The sequence below is a fragment of the Arvicola amphibius genome, chromosome X (assembly GCF_903992535.2).
Source record: "Arvicola amphibius chromosome X, mArvAmp1.2, whole genome shotgun sequence".
NCBI classification, from domain to species: Eukaryota; Metazoa; Chordata; class Mammalia; order Rodentia; family Cricetidae; genus Arvicola; species Arvicola amphibius.
In genome coordinates, this window is record NC_052065.1 from 5,410,249 (window position 1) to 5,429,076 (window position 18,828).

At 42.9% G+C, this 18,828-nt stretch overlaps 1 protein-coding gene across 3 annotated transcripts in view; it reads left to right on the plus strand.

Moving 5' to 3' along the window:
- Positions 1 to 18,828, plus strand: part of Sh3kbp1 (SH3 domain containing kinase binding protein 1) — a 336,253-nt gene that overhangs the window by 158,875 nt on the left and 158,550 nt on the right. For all 3 annotated transcript variants that reach the window (XM_038316361.1, XM_038316363.1, XM_038316362.1), the window contains 2 exons: positions 5,773 to 5,876; positions 17,111 to 17,240. In XM_038316361.1, coding sequence (XP_038172289.1) covers positions 5,773 to 5,876; positions 17,111 to 17,240 — 234 coding nt within the window. The remainder of the gene's footprint in view (positions 1 to 5,772; positions 5,877 to 17,110; positions 17,241 to 18,828) is intronic.

Sequence of the window (18,828 nt, forward strand, 5' to 3'; positions counted from 1 at the left end):
GTTTGTGATTTAGGTCTTTTCACTTCCTGGTTTCAACTCTTAGCCATGAACTATGCTAGACCATTCAGTTCTTTAAAATATCATTACTACTACTACTACTATTATTATTATTGGTGTGTGTGCATATGTGTGTACATTTGTGTACATACAACTTTGTGGAGTCAGTTTCTCCTTCTCCTTTTATATGGATTCTGAGGATCCAAATACTTACCCACTAGGCTGCTTCTCCGACCCCTACACATGGTCCTCTTATGAAGCCTCAAGACAGAGCTGAGATTTATTTTAAGAAGAGACAGATGGATGGGCAGCATATTCTCTAGGATTATGTCAACAGGTTTGAAATACTAAAAGCCTCTACTTATAAGCTATAAAATCTCTGGTGAAATAATTGATTGCTATGTCCTCCTCAAACTCGTTGTCTATAAAAAGAGAGCCAGCATTCTGAAATGATCAATGTGAAATGAAATGGCACAATACAGGTAAAGTACCTAATAGTCTTAAGCATTGAGTATAAGTTCTCAATAAATGTTAGCTGGTTATTTTATTAATTAAGTTCTTTTAGGAATGGACCATGGCTGCTAGCTCTAGTGAGAGAGTTGAGGTTGTGCCTGCCTTGCTATATGTCTGTGCACATGTGCTTGCATATGAGTACATATTCATGCATGTGTATTTTAAGGCCAAACATGCTATAAGGCTATTAAGTACAAATGTAGCAAATATGCATTATGAAATTCTCTTTATTTCTACTTTTTTGGTAAGCCATATATGCATATGTATTTGCATGTACATTATGTCCATTCCTTCTTTCATTTATGCATGAGAAGTTAAAGTGGCCTTGCCTTGGAAACACTTAAGTGACGTAAGCAGTGGCAGTGATCTTGCCATGAATAATAAAAACACTTATGATCCATTTTATGGTTTTTCCAATGTCGATGTATATTGTTGATGATGTTTATTATGTGTGTCACCAGTTGGTCTGAGCAGGAAGATGGTGGCTGAAAGTATGATATTCTATACCCAGATATAGGCAAGTCATGTTTGTTTCCAGTTTTCAACAACAGAAACAAAAACACCTCTGAAGGAAGTCATGATCTCACTACCTTTTCAAGGAAGGTCATGGTTCACTAGTAAATGCCAGCGAAATAGTAGGACAAGAAAAACTGGTAAGAGATGCCCTGAAACCTTGGGTGTTATGCTAGGTGAATACAGTTGGAATATAATTCCTCCCAAGTTCATGTTCCTCCTTACACTCAAACTGGGTTGTCAAGCCAGCACTCACATTCAGGTCATTGATATACAGAGGCCCAGGAAAACGGGAGACCTAAAGTGAAGTGTTGGGGTGATGCCACAGTGTTACAGGAAGCTGAAACAAATCGCAGAGAATTTGGGACTAGTGAATTGATTCGGTTGATCTGGGACTGGAGCGAGACCTCTGAACACAGGCCAAGGATATTCTGCCACTTGCTAGCTTAGTGATCCCGAGTAAATCACTGATCCCTGGTTTCCTTATTTGCAAAATGGCTGCTCATCCCAGCACTTCTCTTTATGACTCGCGCAGTTGAGTCACAGTGATATTGATATCAGGAGGGGTGATGACCCATGCGTGTGATCCCAGCATTTGGAAGGCAAAGACAGGAGGGTCATGGATTTGAGGACAGTCTGGAGTACCTAGGGAGACTGTGGTTCAAGCAAAGAAATGAAAAGCTAGCCTCATGTAGGGAAAATAAGACTTTCTGCATGGGTGTAAGTCAGGTGACCTTTGGCGTCAGCTGCCTCTGAATGCTTCTTTGTGCCCTCTAGGGCTTTTCTTGCTATGTTGACAGTGTGCATTACAGGATGTTATGGCGCCAGTAATGTAACCTCCGCAGAACCATTTAAGAAATATAGACTAGCCTGGCAGAGAGAAACTAGTGAATTCATCATTGTTTTGGTACCATATGAACCTTTAAGGTCTTGAATGTACAGATTTGGTTGAGGTGAAGTCAGATGATCCATTCCAGCTCCTAAATCTGTTGCAGATAGTCTTTTCTCTAAGAACAGATCACCATGGCCTTTGCATTTTGTACAGTGTTGGGCTAGGTATTACTTTAAAAAAATATTTATTCATGTGGTTTTATGTACATATGTATGCCTAAGTGTATGTATATGTACCATGGATACATGCAGGTCTTTGAGAAGGCAGAAGAAGATGTTGAGGCCCCTAGACTTGACTTTACAGGGGGTCATGAGCCATCCTATGTGGGTCCTGTGAACTGAACCCGAGTGGCAAGTATTATTAATCTTCAAGCCTTATTTACATATAAGTTTAATTTTTTGAAAATTTAGTGAGCTCTAATCATATCTACCCTCCCATTTCCTGCCTCCAACTCTCCATGTCCCCCCCAACCCCCTCTCCCAACTTCATGTCAATGCACTAAGTTCAGTTAGTGCTTCTCATATGTGCATGTCTGTTGAGGACATTCCACTGGAGAATGGGAAACCTACCCATAGCCGTATTCTCAAAAGATAATGACCCTCCCTCCCCCATCGTTCATTGACGGTAGCTCCCAAGTAAGTCGTGGTGCCCAAAGATCATCTATGGTGGAATTCTGGCTGGCTTGATCAAGGTTTAGTGCAACTGAGAGCTATGAATATAACCCAAGTCTTTAGAAAGGCAGCAGGTTCTACTCCAGAGCCTATGACATGGAATTCCTCCTGTGGAGCAGGGCTCAAATACAGTCAGAAAGCAGTGGCTTTGCTGTGCTACCTCCTAACAGCCATGCTGCTATCGTACCAGTGGACGCGTCTCTCCTGGTAGGTCAGCTTCACAATATGCAGAGTCCAGCACGGGGTAAGAGCATCCATGCCTTTCCTCCCCGGCAGCCTGCAGAACACCTCCTGGCACTGTGAAAGCTGGTCAACTCAAAGTTTTCTCCTTGGTGAGACTGATTTGTTTGTTTGTTTGTTTGTTTTTTTTACGATCTGCAGCTAGTATGTGGTGCCTTCAGCAGTAAGGGTCTAACCACGTAGTTATGGAGGATAATTAAGGGCAAAGACACTAGTCTGTATTGTTCTGGGGATTTTGGGGGCCTCCCTGACCAATAACTTATGCGCGGGCATCCCATGTCTTGTACTGTGACTTTCATTTGATAAACCGTGTCTTCTGAGAGAGCTATCATCTACCCATGCAGGACAAAATGACAACAAATGTCTGTTTTGAAACATGTTCATTAACTAGCGTGTTTTCATAAGTCTTTTTCATAGATTCTTAGTTTTGATTTAACAATCCAGTATCACACCCACTCTCCTGTTCCTCCTTCCCATCCCTGATTAGCCCTTTAACTCTCAGGACCCCCCCCCCCCCTTTCTCTCATTTCACATGTGTTTTACTATCCTTCCACTCATTTTTTAAGTTGGGTTCTGAGTGGTAAGGTTCCAATGACCCACGATACCCTCTTCATTTGGATTAGCCTTCCCCTTCTTCCCCTAAGTTCCACCGCGCTCGGCACATCTCCATGCTTAAGCCTTTCTGCGCACAGTGTTCCACTTCAGTACTTCATCTTACATGCAATCGAAATTTCCTGACTTCGGCTAGAACCCTCAGGGGCTTTGGGCACTAAGTCACCTTGGTCTGTAGTTGGTGTTTTCTGTGGTTCTGTCAGTTTTCAGACGTTTGTTATTTTGTATCGTGCTTAGAGTTGTGTCTTGGGAGTTCATTCAAGCCTGAAATTCGATAATGGAGGGGCGCTAATGAGATGGCCTGCCCCTGAGCCGATGGCTTAAGTTCAGTGCTCAGGATCTCCATGGTGGAAGGAGAGAACCCACCTCCACAAGTAGCTTTCTGACCCTCGTGTGCACACTGTGGCGCATGTATAACTCTTCCAGCCCCTGCGATGAAGTAAAATAAAATGTAAGAAAAATTAGAAAATGAAAACTCATAGAACTTCATCTTAAGGAATGTATATGGGGCAGGGGGCAGGAAAGGACAGCCATGATTGCCTTGTCGCTCAGGTTTCTTTGCTAGAATGAGAACTATGTATCTTTTACAATGCCCAGAACTTGCTTTCTCTCCTGTAGTATTGGGAGCTATAGAGCAGTAGTGGTAGTTTTTTGGTTTTGTGTTGGAAATTGAATCTTACTTAATAGCCTACATTGACTTGAAGCTTAGGATCCTCCTGTCTCAGTCCTCTGGGCTCTGGGATTACAGATGTGTCCCTTCATGGCCAGCTTTGGGACAGCATGTGTTGAACTGAAATGCCAGTTTTCTAGCCTTGTTCTTCGGAGAAACAATATGCAGTGGGTGTCCTCTGGTCCATGCCGAGCCAGGCCACAGCGGGTCCTCTGGCCCATGCCCAGCCAGGCCCTCCTTACAAGGTTGTGTGACTCTGTCAGGTCAGCTGACAGGACACATTGCTAGACTAGAATGTGCCAGTGAGCTCTAAGTCTGTTCTGAGTAAGATTCAGTAACTTGTGACTTTGCGCAAAAGGTGGAGATCATTAGTGTAGTAGCTGAAGATGTGATTAGACAAGATATCGATTCTGAACTTCTGCCCTCTTCTTTGTATTCAAGCCTGTTCTTCCTTAGGGAGGTGCACACAGAGAAAAACGAAAGCGAGAACTAGGTCACGGGCTTTTGAAAAATATTGATCAGGGAGCCCATAGATGTAGTTCCAACACCTTCCCTTTTGTGTGATGTCATGCTGGGGGTAGGGCTAATGTACCCCTACAGGGACTTCCTTTTCAAGGAAAAGCTTAGAAAAGAAAAAGAGTCTCCAAAGGCAGTACCCAGAAATAATGCCGGCCTTTCTAAATGCCCTTCTTTGAAGTCGTTGATCCTGTTGATTTTCTAGGCCATGCAGTGGCATGAAGGGATGGTGTGAGGTGGTCAGCTATGAGCAATGCCTGTCTCAGTTCTTAGCCCTCATATATCTCTCCCTGGCTCCTACCACTACTGCTGCATGCCATCCCGCATGCATGGTTTTTATGCCCACAATGCACATAGGCAGTATGAACGTTCTGTAAACAGTAGCATTTATATTGGTACCAGCTTCAAGTCTGAGGCTCCCTGGTGGGACCCATTGTGTAAATGTCATGGTGTAACCCTGAGTGTCCTCTAAATGAAGTATGGCTCTGACTTTTAACTTTGACTTGCCTGTGTAGGTTCTGTGGACGCAGCCAGGGATCTTGCTAATGCATCCCCTGGGACGCAAATGGCTATGTTGAACCCCATGGGGCTTTTGAAATGGTACCAAGAATAGCAGAAATCAAATTGGCTTTGGGTTATCAGGCCTGAAGTCCAGTGTGTTGAAAGGGTGACATTAGTAAGAGAAAGGCCAGGACACTTTCGCATTTACTTTGCACACTTGGGGGAAGTGCTCTTTGCCTAGCTAGCATCAGAAGTAGACCATTCTTGTTTCTTTAGCAGATCACATCAGCTTTCATTACAAATCAACAGCAACAAATAGAAAGGGCCACCATCTAAGGAAGTGCGTCTAAGGCAACACTGTGCTCCAGTGCTCCGGGGTAGGCTTTTTGCCTTCTGCACCAATGGATCAGTTTCTCATCTCCATGGGCTTCTGACCCAGCAGCTTTTCAAAACACCAAGAAGCATCGCTCTGCTTTCTAGCGCCTCTCTAAGAGACCAGGGCTGCTATGCCTCTAGCCATGCCCCAGAAAGCACATTTGAGACAAATTGGCTTACTTTGCCTGCATGCCTAGGAAGCCTCTCTTTAAAACCTTAGTGTGGCGTGTGGGAGAACAACCATTTCTAAATATTTTGCTTTTCCTATCCAGGCGAGCGACGGAGACGCCGATGCCAGGTGGCATTCAGCTACCTACCCCAGAATGACGATGAGCTGGAGCTGAAAGTCGGAGACATCATAGAGGTTGTAGGGGAGGTAAGCAAGTTGACACTGTTGCCTCATGGGGCTGTCAGCCCAACCTGTGCACCCAGTCATGAAGAGCCTTTGCTGCACAGGCGCAGGCCCGTCAGCCTTGGCAATGGATGTTCAAACTCCAAGAGACTCTAGAGACCATTTAGTTGAGTCTCCAAGGCAAATTGGTTTTGGCAGGGGAATTCCTGTAGGCCAGATTGGGGTCAGATGTGGGGCCATCTGAAGCCATTGCCCTTGTAACATAACACTGAGGACCTTTGAAATTTCAGTGCTGTGTCGTCAATGTTCCTGTCTTCTTTAGTTTTTGATGGACCCTGAATGGTCACAATGACATGGATCCACCTCTAGAGTAGGGATTCAGTTTTCATTGTGGAGAACAATGGATTTAGAGAGAATGAAAGTGGCATGTGGCATTTATTAGACCAAGTATGTGACAGGTATCAGAAATAAGATTTTTGTTTTGTTTTGTTTTGTTCCTGGAACCCTGACTAGGGGTGGCAAGGGGATGAAGAAAGGACAAACCACAAAGACTCGTAGAAAATCTCAGATTCAGTGGACTGAGCTCTTTAATGGAGATGCATCCACCCCACCCCCCCCCCCCCCCAAAAAACAAAGAAAACCCAAAACTCAGTGTATTTATTATAAATAATTGACCAGAAAAGCGGGTTATTACATAGAGCTTAACAGGGGGCGGTCATTACATACAGGTAAAAGAGGAGACAGGGATTTTTATAGAACTGATCAAGAATACGGGTTTAGCAAATCTCAGTGGGTGCAGTTTGTAGGGGAGCAGCTATCAGGCATTAACATGGGACCTGGGGAAGAAGGCTACAGTGGACATTTTCTGCCCCACTGTCAGCATCTGCCATCTGACCAGAGAAGACTTTGTCATTTCTATGAGCCATAGCTAGGGAAGATTTTTTTTTACTTCCGTGAGTCTGAGGCATTGGGGTCTTTGACAGGGCCATGTTTATGGCAACATTACACATTCACTCGGGACTTCGTCATTCCCTACAGTACTTTTGTTGTTGTTGCTCTGGTGGGAAACCCTAAGCTTCACATAGGAGCTCTGCTCCTAGCTCTGTGATGAGGTTCTTCACACATTAACCCACTTAATCATCCTGATCACTTTATGGTGTAGATGAGCAAAGACCTTCAAGATATTCTACCAGAGGCAGGGCTAAGGGGCAAGACAGGTCCATTGACTGGGGACACCCTGAGTCTCCTGTGCCATTTTCTCCTGAGTGTTTTGATCCTATCTATCCAAAATGAGCCTTATGGTAAAATGTTCCTAGAGATACTGCCTGGGCTGCTTGGGCTCTACTCCCTCAGGCTTTGAGCATCTTGTGCCTTGGATTTAGGACCTCATCATTCTGGTTCAACATTTGGCTCTCTGTATAAAAAGAATTACGTTTTCTACTTGCTTTTATTTCCTGGACATCAGTTGACTTTACAGAAGCTCATGGTTTATGGAAAAGAGAGGAGGTCTGGAAGTGAGCTGTCACGCGGGTAGAAGTGGCAGAACTGTGAGCAGAAGCCAGCTTTGAAGGCTCACTGAAACCTAACCTGGCCTTAACGCACCAGGAAGAGATCTGTAAGGTGGGAAGGCTGGCTCCGAGAGAGCTGTGAAAGCAAAGGGATGGGGAACTTGATGAAGATGGCCCACTTAGATTCTAAAGCCTATAGTGACCAGTGCGGCAATTAAACGGAGACTTTGGGGTTATCCTTTCCAGAGGACAGATCACTTGCATCTCTGCTAGTCCGTTTGTTTTTAGTGCAACCTGATAAGGATCACCCGAATTGCTTTTGTTTTCTCACTTGGCAAACAAATATACGTGTCTCTAGGGAAGCAGTTAACGGGTTCCTAATGTGGCCCTGGGAGAATGTGCTTTAACTCCCGTTGTTTCTAAGTTTTGGATGATCTGTGCTAATATGTTACCGATGCCAGGCAGGGCACATAGGAAATATTTATTGAAACTTACCTGAATAAGAAATGAATGGAGACTGAGCAGAACGTCAATTTAGTGATGGGCAAACTTCTTAAGATGACTCCTATAGAAGAAATTCTACAATAAAAAATAGTTGTGACCAATAAAATGTTAAATTATGGTGTATGATTCGAGGTAATTAAACAAAGAGAACAAAAAAGAGGAAAAACTACAGTAAGTTATAAAATATATAAATAACATACGAAAGCTATATTAAGGTGCCAGGTAAGGTGGTATGTGCCTTTAAGCCCAGCACTCTAGAGGTAGAAGAAGCAGGATCTCTTGAGTTCAGACTAGCAGAGCTATATAATGAAACCCTATCTCAGAAAACAAACAAGAAGTATGAGGAAGCTGTTAGAACAGTACCAGATGACACATGGATTTGCCATAAATACGAATCCCATAATGGAGCATAGTATTTTCATTTTTGTTGTTGTTTTGAGACAAGGATTCACTGGGTAGATCCAAGCTGGCTTTGAGCTTGGGTTCCTACTGCCTCAGTCTTCTGAGGGTTGGGCTACAGGCATATAGTACCATGTCTGTCCCTGGAGAAAAATTTTAGCTATGTGAAAATATCCCACCTTGCTGTTTATTAAAGAAGTGTAAATTAAGAGAACAATTAGTAGGTTTCTGCTGATTAAAATCAAAGAAAAATCTACTGGTCAGATGATTGGCAATGCCTAGTGTGGCTGGTGAATCTGTATAGCTGTATGATACTTACATGAAGGAATATCAATAGCTATAAGATACGAATAAAGTATGACTCTGATTTCATTCCTAAAAATTTATCTGCAGAAAATGGTTAACAAAAATGTACACAGAAAAATGTGTTGTTGTAGCATTGCTTGTAATAATGAAAAATAATCAAGAAAAGGAATTAAATTGTTTTATCTAACTAGAAGACATGAAGTCATTAAGATGGTTCACACAGAGACCTTTAAATATTAATTTATTATGATGTTTTGCATTATAATTATTGGTTATATTCCTCTTACCGAGAGTTTTCAATGGCAGAGACCTGGCTTTTATCTGTCTCCGTATTTGTGGTACCTGGAATAGTGCCTGAATCCTAATGTGTACCTTAATAAATGCTTGCTGAATAACTAAGTGAATAAATGGAACTCTAAAACAGCTTGTTGCAAAATAAACGAACAGATTCGAACAGAAAATTGCACACACTAGGATATAATCATGTGAAATAGATCTATATGCATGTGATCCAAGATTGAAAGGGAGAAAGCATTGAAAATGGTCTTGTCATAGAAGATGCTTTTTCCTTTACTGGCATAATAATGCTTTAAGAACACAAGAAACATGAATCGATACATTTCTGACAAATACTATATACTTCTGCTCGTCAACTGTGAGGAAAGGGGCCACAGGTTTTCCCGAGGAGCAATTGCTGCACTTGGGACTAGACTTGCCTACAGGACACAAGCCATTGGCCGTCACCCGCAATTCCAGATTCTTTTTTGCTCCTTTCCAGCTGGATTCTAGGCTGCACTTGTAGTTTGCTTCACCAGGAAAAAGGAGAAAGAAAGCCATAGAGTCTGAAGGCTAACCTTTCAATCTATGATTTCGAAATCGTACCAAGACGTCTCTGCTGTTTCGGCTGATCTCCCAGGTGTTTTGTCATTAGCAGTGTATAAATATCTGTCCTTTAGAGACGAATGTTGTATATGTGCTTATGGGCATCCTCTTCTCATACCCTAGAGCAGCAGGTCTCAGCCTGTGGGTCACGGCCCCTTTGGGGTTGCATATCAGATATCCTGCATATCAGATATTTACATCACAATTCATAGCTGTAGCAAAATTACATTATGAGGTATCACCAAAATATTTTTATGCTTTGGGGTCACCACACCATGAGGGATTGATTGTATTAAAGGGTTACAGCATTAGGAAGGTACTAGGCATGAAAAAAAATGTCCCAAGTAAACAAAATTCTTTAAGTCCTAGGGACAGATGAAGGTTAGAAAGCAATTAAAGCTTTGTGATACTGTTGAAACAAGCAATGTCTTAATGAACTACAACATATTGGAGCTGGAGAGGTAACTCAATGGTCAAAGATACTGGCTGCTCTTCCAGAGGACCTGGGTTCAATCTCCAGCATCTACATGATGTCTGACAATCATTCATAACTCCTGTCCCAGAGGATCCAGTGTCCTCTTCTGGCCACCAGGGGCACTAGGCATGCACATAGTATATAGACATACATGCAGACAAAACACGTATATGCATAAATAAAATAAAACTGAGAGTACAACATAATTGTATATATAAATATTATAGTTGCCTCTTATTGATTAATAGTATTAGAGTTGTTCACATAAAAATGCAACCTATTTTTTAGTCCCTGACATACAGCTCTTAGGATTTTGACTGTGTATGGTAGTTTTTAGAAAACAATTGAGTCACAGAATTTTAAAAATTATATATGTATCTTAATATCTAATACTAGCTTAAAATATTACAATCTATGTTCATTTTCAACATTGTCATAATATAGGGTTAGGCCTATACCCAATATTTATTGTATTCGTGTGTGTGTGTGTGTGTGTGTGTGTGTGTATCCAAGGCCTTTTCCCTGAGTATGGGTTGCTGGTTTGAGTTCCTTGCTGTGGATCCTATGTCTCTTTCTGACTTTGCATTTTTTAAAAAGTGGATCAGTAGCAATGTAAATGAAGCAATTGCAGTACACTATCCTTCTGAAGTTCTGTGGCTCGCCACCCCCATTCTTTTCAGGTTGGCAGCCGTTTTTTTTTTTTTTTCTTGCACTGTCTTTCTCTTCACACACCTGTTTTTGCACTATGTAACCAAGCACACGCCCCTGGAAGGCCTAAAAGGTTTGGGAAGAAACAATCTTGGGCCCGTGGTAGGAGAAATAACAGTTCACTTGTCTGGCAGAAATTGACCACCAGCCTGCAGCCCTCAGCCCTGGTGAAGGAAGACAGCAAGCAACAGTCCCCGAGTGGACAAAGCAGAGGTTGTGCTGGAGAACCTCCACACCACTTCCACCTCTTGTCTGGAGAGTAGGCAGTTCAGCCGTAGGAGAAGCCATCGCCGAAAACTTGAATCAAGCTGGCAATGTGGAAGAAGAATGGCAAGCTCTAAATTCCTAGGTGGATGGATGTTTTTCCTCCGATTTTTAAATAAGTCATTATAAATACTCACTTGGGTCATTCTGGTCCAGAGTGGAGAAGACAGAGACATGCTAGTGGGGTTCTCATGACAGACAATACATATGGTGTGGGGACAGAGTTTCTGGGCGCAGACTCTGTGGTCCCCTGGAGTTTTCCCCTTTTGTTCTTGAAGACTGCCTTGCAGCTTCTGTTTGGTTTGATTTTGTTTTGTTTTCCTGTCTGTGTCATCTGGAGTCTAAAGAAGGAGTTTCCTTTTTTTCTGTGTTAGCTGAGGCTGATGTGATATCTTCCACAGTGGCAATGTTCGGAAATTTTTCTTTTCGTATGCTTTTTTGTGATTAATTCCGGAGGCATCTCTCTGAGCTCGCCGGTCAGGCCGGCTGGTGAATGAGGGCTGCAGACTCAGAATTAAAGCCTGCACTAACTTTGCCGATTGCAAAGATGATAACTTGCATGCTCCAGAACTGTCTGCCTTCCTTTTCTTATGCCCATAGAAGGAGATCGGAGCCGCTCATCTCAAGCGAAGCAGGCTCTTGAAATGCTTTAAACCTTTGCTCAGCCAGATAAACTTCTGCGTGGGTGGATGGCTGCTTCCTCCTCCTTTCAGTCTCGCTCAAGAGAAGTCAAGTTCAGTGTTCTCTTTCCCAGCACGTATTCTAAAATTTGGTGAAGTTCCTTAAAAGCTAACTGGGCCAATTGGTGGTGGCTCACATCTTTAATCCCAGCACTCTTGGGAGGCAGAGGCAGGCAGATCTCTGTGAGTTCAAGGCCAGCCTGGTCTACAGAGCAAGTTCCAGGACAGTCAAGGCTGCTACACAGAGAAATGCTGTCTCCAAAAACAAACAAACAAACAAAAATAAAACAAAACAAAAGCTGATAGGTTAATAGGCAATCCAAACATGCCCCCATTCCCCACCATTAAGACTTTGCATTACTTAAGAAGCACTTCCGTTTCTTAATTTAAAAAGGCTACATATAATACAACAATCCTGGTATTGGAGTTTGATCATCTAAATAACTCCAGCTGTTCTACAGTTGTCTCTGTTTAATTTAGTGGTGAACACATCTGTTTTCCTAGTGGGTCCAGGTCCTGGAGCATTCATGTTATGGGTAGGGATGCCATGTTTAGAAGAGACGGTAAGCTGAGTGTAGTGAGGCATGTCTATAATTCCAACGTTTAGACAGAGGTGGGAGGATCAGTTATTTGAGGTCCTCATTGGCTTCAGCAGTGAGTTTGAGGCCATCCTAAGCTAAAGGAGACCCTATCTCAAGTAACAACAGCATCAAGTGAAAAAGCAGTTACATTGGAATCATCAGCATACAGTACAGGTCACAACTGAAAGTGAGTTCAGATATATTTATGGCAGATATGCATAACTATGAAACATCTCAAATATTTAAATGCTTTCACCATGCGAGAGGCTGTAATTATAGAGACTCGGAGATTTACTGAACAGAATGTGCACGTTGAAACAGGCTCAGTAGTTGTGGAGAGCACTACAAGAAGCTCAGAATCTAAAAGGAGTTGACGATGGACTTGACAAATGAGCAGGGAAGCGAAAGCAGGAAACCCACATGGGGGTGAAGAAGAGGCCACCCGTGCACATTTGTTTGGGATGAGTGTGGAGTATACGAAACAGATGCTGGGGATGCAATGAAAAGACAGCAGTGTAAAAGCTACAGGAGGGCTGAAGAGATGTTCATTCATGGTGGGGGGGGGAGCAGTTTAAATAACTTGTGGGAGTGGTCTTGACCTTCCCTGAGGAGGGGTTATCATTTGGCAGGCTTTCTTGACCCTCCCTGGGGGAGGGGTCACCGTTTGGTGGGCTTTCTTGGAGGTGGAGTTCGGACTAAGGCAACTCCCAGAGGAAGGGGCTTGAGATGGAGTTTTCTGCCCAGTATTCCAAAGATGGATGCCAGGAGGCTGGGATGAGGCCTCTGACTAAATATTCCAGACTTTTTGTATAAAGGGGTGTTAGGGAGCTGGGGTGATGCGTCCGACCAAACACCCACATAGGACTTGTCCAGAGAAGTATCTAGTGGAAAGCGTTTCACCTTTCCATTCCCGGGCATCTTCCCTGCTTCACAAATGTAGGTGATGTCTGCACGGCTGGCTGGCTGGCTGGCTCGCTAGCTGGGAGTTGAAATTGACTCTGCTGTTTCCTCAGCTTCCAATAGGTATACAATAGAGAAATTACTTCCTTAAGCCTGGAACCTATATAAAGGCTGTTCCTTGTGAAGACATGGAAGTTGTGCTGGAATGGAAACTCTCTGTACGCAGCCTTTTCCAAACAGCACTACCTGGAAACTGCCTTGGTCCCAGCTATGAGCCATTAGTAGGGTTTGCTTTAGGGGCAATCATGGGGCCTTAAGTAAGTCACTTTGGTCACAGAAAGGCACAGCTAGGGTTTGTTTTCAGCCTAATTCTAGAAGCTTACAGAAGACTGATGATGAGTTGGGATGGGGTGGGCATGGGGATAAGGTGGGCATCTACTCCCTTCCTTTCTTATTGTGTGCAGAAGCTGTGAACCTTTGGTACCAGATTTAGTCTATACTTTATTGCTAGGGTACACAGTTCTTTTTCGGTGTTCAAATACAGAAGCATCAGTACGGGATATCTTGATTTCTAAGCAGAAGGTATGCAAGCTGTGCAGGTTCTCCTCTTTTGTTCCAGAAATTTCTCCAGGATGTGTGTGTGTGTGTGTGTGTGTGTGTGTGAGAGAGAGAGAGAGAGAGAGAGAGAGAGAGAGACAGCGAGAGAGAGAGAGAGAGAGAGAGAGAGAGAGAGAGAGAGAGAGAGCGCACATGTATGTGCCTGGGTTAGAGAAAGCCAGAGATATCTTCCTTAATCACTTTTCTACCTTATTTTTTGAGAGTCTCACTGAACCCAGAGCTCACCAGTTCAGCTAGCGAGGCTGGTCAGCAAAACCCAAAGATCCTCTTATCTCTGCCTCCCCAGTTCTTGGGCTGCAGGTGTGCGCCACTACATTTGGATTTTACGTGAGTCCTCTGTTTCCATGGCAAGCACTTCAGGTATGGCTCCATCTTTCAAGCTCCAGGATGAGGTCTTTATCTGTTTTGTTCACCAATGAATATATCCCAAGGTCATAAGGCAGTACAGGATAATGGTTTAGTAAACATTGACATCATTGGAATGGCCACACAGGGTTGGTTTTGCAGGACCTAATTCAAAAGAGCAGTAATAGAATCAGGATCTCTTGTTCCCTTTTGCCCACCCCCCCCACGACTCCTGACCCCCCCCCCCACAAAAAAAACCTTTTTGTGAAGCAATCGGGACTTGATAGAATTTCTTTTCATGATTTACCTAGCATGAAACCATTGGTACTGTGTTTGCTAGGGGGAAACCATCATTCTGGGCTGGGCTTCAGTGCCCTTGTCTTTTTGTAGGAAATTGAACCAAATCACTGAAGAGAGCTAATTTGAAAATAAGGATCATTTTTCTCCTATCTCCAGGCTTAATCTTGAGACCAAAGCAGCAGACTATAGGAAGAAATTGTATTACACAGCTCTCAGTGGTTCTGGTATCAGGCTTTCCCACAGGAAGGGCTCAGGGTCACAAAGAAACACCCCTTGTGCCCATGGAAGCTGCAATTGGAAGAGTATCCCCCAGGTGATGAGCAATGGTTTTATTGCCAACCCTTCTACTTGCTGTGTGGCTAATGATATACCTCTGCTGTTTTCCCACAGGCCTCTCCGGCTGTGCAATGACAGGGATACTAGCATCTGGGGTGTGGCAGGGCAAAGATACCTTTGTTTTCCCAGTAGGCAGCTGCTGATCCTACACGTCAGGAGTGTTTTCCTGGTGTCTCACACTAGAGCTGCTTAGTAGGAATGGGAATATTTCAGACATCATCAAACGGAATAGATGGAGTTGGTCCAGCTCCCTTTGCAGCCTGGGATTGTGCCAGATATCACTCAGTCATGAGTCCTGCCCTGGGTTTTTTCTTGCCCTGTGATTCCTGAGAGGATAGGGGCTATTTTATGGTTCTTTATTTAGAGCTAGCACAAGGACCCCGTGCTACAAATCCTGTGACTATTGATATGCAGACTCACAGTGAATCCTTCCAACCGTCTTAATCCTATCAAAACCTTCTTGAAGGAATAATGCACATCAACTGAGTTGGCATAGAAACATGGAAATGCTAGTTGGTGGAAATTGTGTTAAATGCAGTGAACTGATGCTGAATAATCATCAGGACAGCCATACATGGATGCTGTTGTGTGCATTCTTCCCTTAAGATTCTTTGGCCATGGAAATGTGCCTCCTACTCCACAAATCTCAATGCTATGCTTTTCTAGCAAGCGTCCTAAATGTACTGCTTCCATTGTCTCCATTCCCCCTTCATCAGCGCCTTTCTCCCTTCCGGAATGCCCTGAACATATCTCCCCTAATTGTAGCGACTGTTTCTAATTTCTTAAAGGCCTACCTTAATTTGGATTTCTCTTTTCTCAAATTTGTATTCTACCATCTCGGATCTAGGTGAGCTCATCTTCATGTAACAAGTTTGATTTGCCCTGAGTCACGGTCTTTCTCTCGTCTATTTATCCTGTATTGTTAGCCTTAGTCTTTAGTCACACCTTCCTATATTGGTAGATGGTCACCTTCTTCAACAAAAACAGGTACTTATCATATATAATTCTGTACCCCCAGATTTTAGCATAGGACCATAATGCACATACGTCTAACAGAGACAAAGGTCACGCTTAATTAAATATGCCACTTGAGGTGTGTTAACGAGCTCTGTTAGGCAGATGGAGAAGAGGGTTTATTTTGGCAGCAGAAAAAGGAATGAGTTCATACAGCTAAGTTTCAGGATAGAATATGAACTGGGCTTTGAGTTTTACTTTTCTTTATTATTTGTTTGAATTATTTAAGTTCTTAAATTGTGTTTGGCTTGCATTGGTAATATATACCTATAGAAAAGACCCTAAAGTCTCTAGCTCCTTTTTTTATCATCCCACTTCTTATTGGTAACCTAACACTTGCTTGTTCTCAAAATGACCTTAGTTTTCCTCCAAGAAGCTAACCAAATATTCGGACATCTCAAATTCTTCTGACAGTTTTTCTTTCACTTGCTCTTAGCTCATTGATCAAGACCAGTTCATACCTCAAAACTGAACCTGTCTTGTGTGTTCCCACTGCTTTTCCCGTCCAGCTCCTACAGTAAGGCTGAAACCTTACTGCCCTCTGATACTCCAGTTCTCCCCACATCCCAGGAGGAACCCATAGAAAATCTTTCTACCTTCCAAGCCCTTAGCTCAGAACTGTTTTTTTGTAATTACATTTTTAAAATTTAATTGAAAAAGGAGTTTTTTTCTCTCAACTGTCTAGTCTTGGTTCTCTTGAAAAACCTTCCACCCTCCCTCTCTTCTCTTCTTCATCTTCCTCCTCCACTCATTGCTCTTCTTCTTCCTCCTTTCTGCTGTTTGATTGTCGTACCGAGAGTAGAAATTAGGCCTTGTGGATACTAGACAAGTATTTTCCTAAGGAGCCACATTTCCAGCCATTTGCTATAGCTGTGTAACCCAGGTTGGCGTCACAGGTGCTGTTATCTCGCTTGCTGTATCATCTGAGTGATGGAATTACAGATGTGTGCCACCATGCCTGCTTATATTTACAGGTGTTTTTTATTAGTGGTTTTCATAAAACAAAACACATAAAATTACAAAGCAAACTATAGTGAAGTACACATCAAATACAAGTAAATTTTGATATAAAAATATATGTGATACCTTCATAATACATTGAATAACAAATGCCACCTACCAGGTATGATTTGTACCATTTTAAAGTAGCACAAATAATATTTTGAGGTACTCACAGCATCTGTGATGTGATAGGAAATTATTCATGATTTATTTCATGATGAGTCACAGGTCCTTCTAATACTGGTATGTTTACCTATTTTAATAACCAAAGGAAATGCCAAACTTCAGTTAGAAGTTGACTAAAATGAAATGTTACATTTTGCCCACTTATATTGGGTTCCAGGCTAACGCCTTTATCTGTCTGAATAAGGGCCATGTGACCTACTCTCTGCTTCTAACTTGACCTTGTACCTCTGTTCTCTTTGCCTCCGTGCAGGTAGAGGAAGGATGGTGGGAAGGTGTACTCAATGGCAAGACTGGAATGTTTCCTTCCAACTTCATCAAGGAGCTGTCGGGGGAGTCGGACGAGCTTGGCATTTCCCAGGATGAGCAGCTGTCCAAGTCAAGTAAGGAAGTCTACTGTACTGAACAGGAGAGGGGGAGACCACGAGGCTCTGGCCTAGCCTCCCTTATGTATGATTGTTTTGTGCCAAAGGCCTGTGCCAAAAGCTTGTGGGTATTTTGTTGGCTAGAGTACCCTGCCCACTGTGATTTAGTAATCTTATCACTGTATAGATGTGATCTATAGCTATAGGTTCTTTATATCTCTGGATAAGTGAGTGCCAGTCCTCACCCGTGGTAGTACTGGCTCATGGGTGGCACATGTTGCTGTGCCTCCCCGTACTTCTAGAATGTCATTTCCCATTGAGTTTGTAATTATCTCTTTTTGAGATGAGATGATCAGTATTCCCTAGTATTTTCTGATGAACTTGGGGGAAATACAGCAAAATTATTAGTGGCAAGGTACTGTGTTCAAGATAAATGCATGCCAGCTCCATTGAGTATATGACAAGATAGTCAAGAGGCCAGGCCTCACCTTGAATGAGAAAGTGGTTCCTTTTGCAATGGTGAGAACAACTTCAGGTGTGTTTTTCTCCAGGGCCTGAAGGTTTCCTTCCAGCTTCTCTGCTACCCTTTCCAGCTCATGGAGCAAAAGGTCAGGACCGGGAAGCTTTGTTCTCCCAGTCACTAACCCAACTTTCCATGTGGGTGTCTGTGTCTATCTTGTGCCATGTTGAGCCAAGGTCATGGGCATGAATGTTGTAGGAGATTGACCTGTGTCATGGTGGTGTGATGCTACTTGCTGTCTTTCCTTCCTGAAAAGAGGAGGACAATCCAGTCTTACCAAAACAATTCTTAAATATTGTCTCTTTCCATTCAGAAAATTGTAATTTAGATAGTATTCTTCTATTGCCTTGGTATTCCTTTATCCACCCAGCAGTATAATTGGACAAAGGTTTGATTCAGAAGTTGAAGCCATTTCCAGAAAAGTACTTAGGTGACCTTTCTTGCTTGGTGTCTCAGCAATGGCTCTGGGTCATAGAGCCTGCTACACATAGTAGCAACTGGACTGGCTGGTTGACTCAGTGGCTGCAGCAGGACCCCTTCCTTCCACTTCCAAAGTTCAAGAACCCTCCTGCTCCAAACTTCATTCTATCCTTGAGTCTAGATTATGAAGGATTGGTTTGGATGTTTGAAGTATTTGGGAACTTTTCACCTGTGAGCTGGGCCTTGTGGTTTTCCACTACCGTGGCCAGCTAAATGAGTAGAACAGTGAGAGTTTACTTTGCCCCCTCCCCTGAGTCCACAGTAGAATTTTAGCTGCTCTGGAATCCTCTTTTGTACATTAGAATAGTATCGTACCTGGTAACTAGGTTCCACATTAACAGTGCTGTATCTCTGGAATATTGTAGATTAAATGTGTTTTTGGGGGGAGGTCAAGATCAGGTTATTATAATTTTACTTCCATTTAGAAATGAAGTCTAAGTTCCAACAGCAATATTATATATAAACCACCTCACAGAGGAAGGTCCTCAGTAAATGATAGGACTCATTAAGATAGACTTGGGACAAGACCAATTAGTGTTTTGCTACTTGTTTTCTCTTTGCTACCATAGCCACGGTAGCATTTTGACTGCATTTAAAAAGTACCTT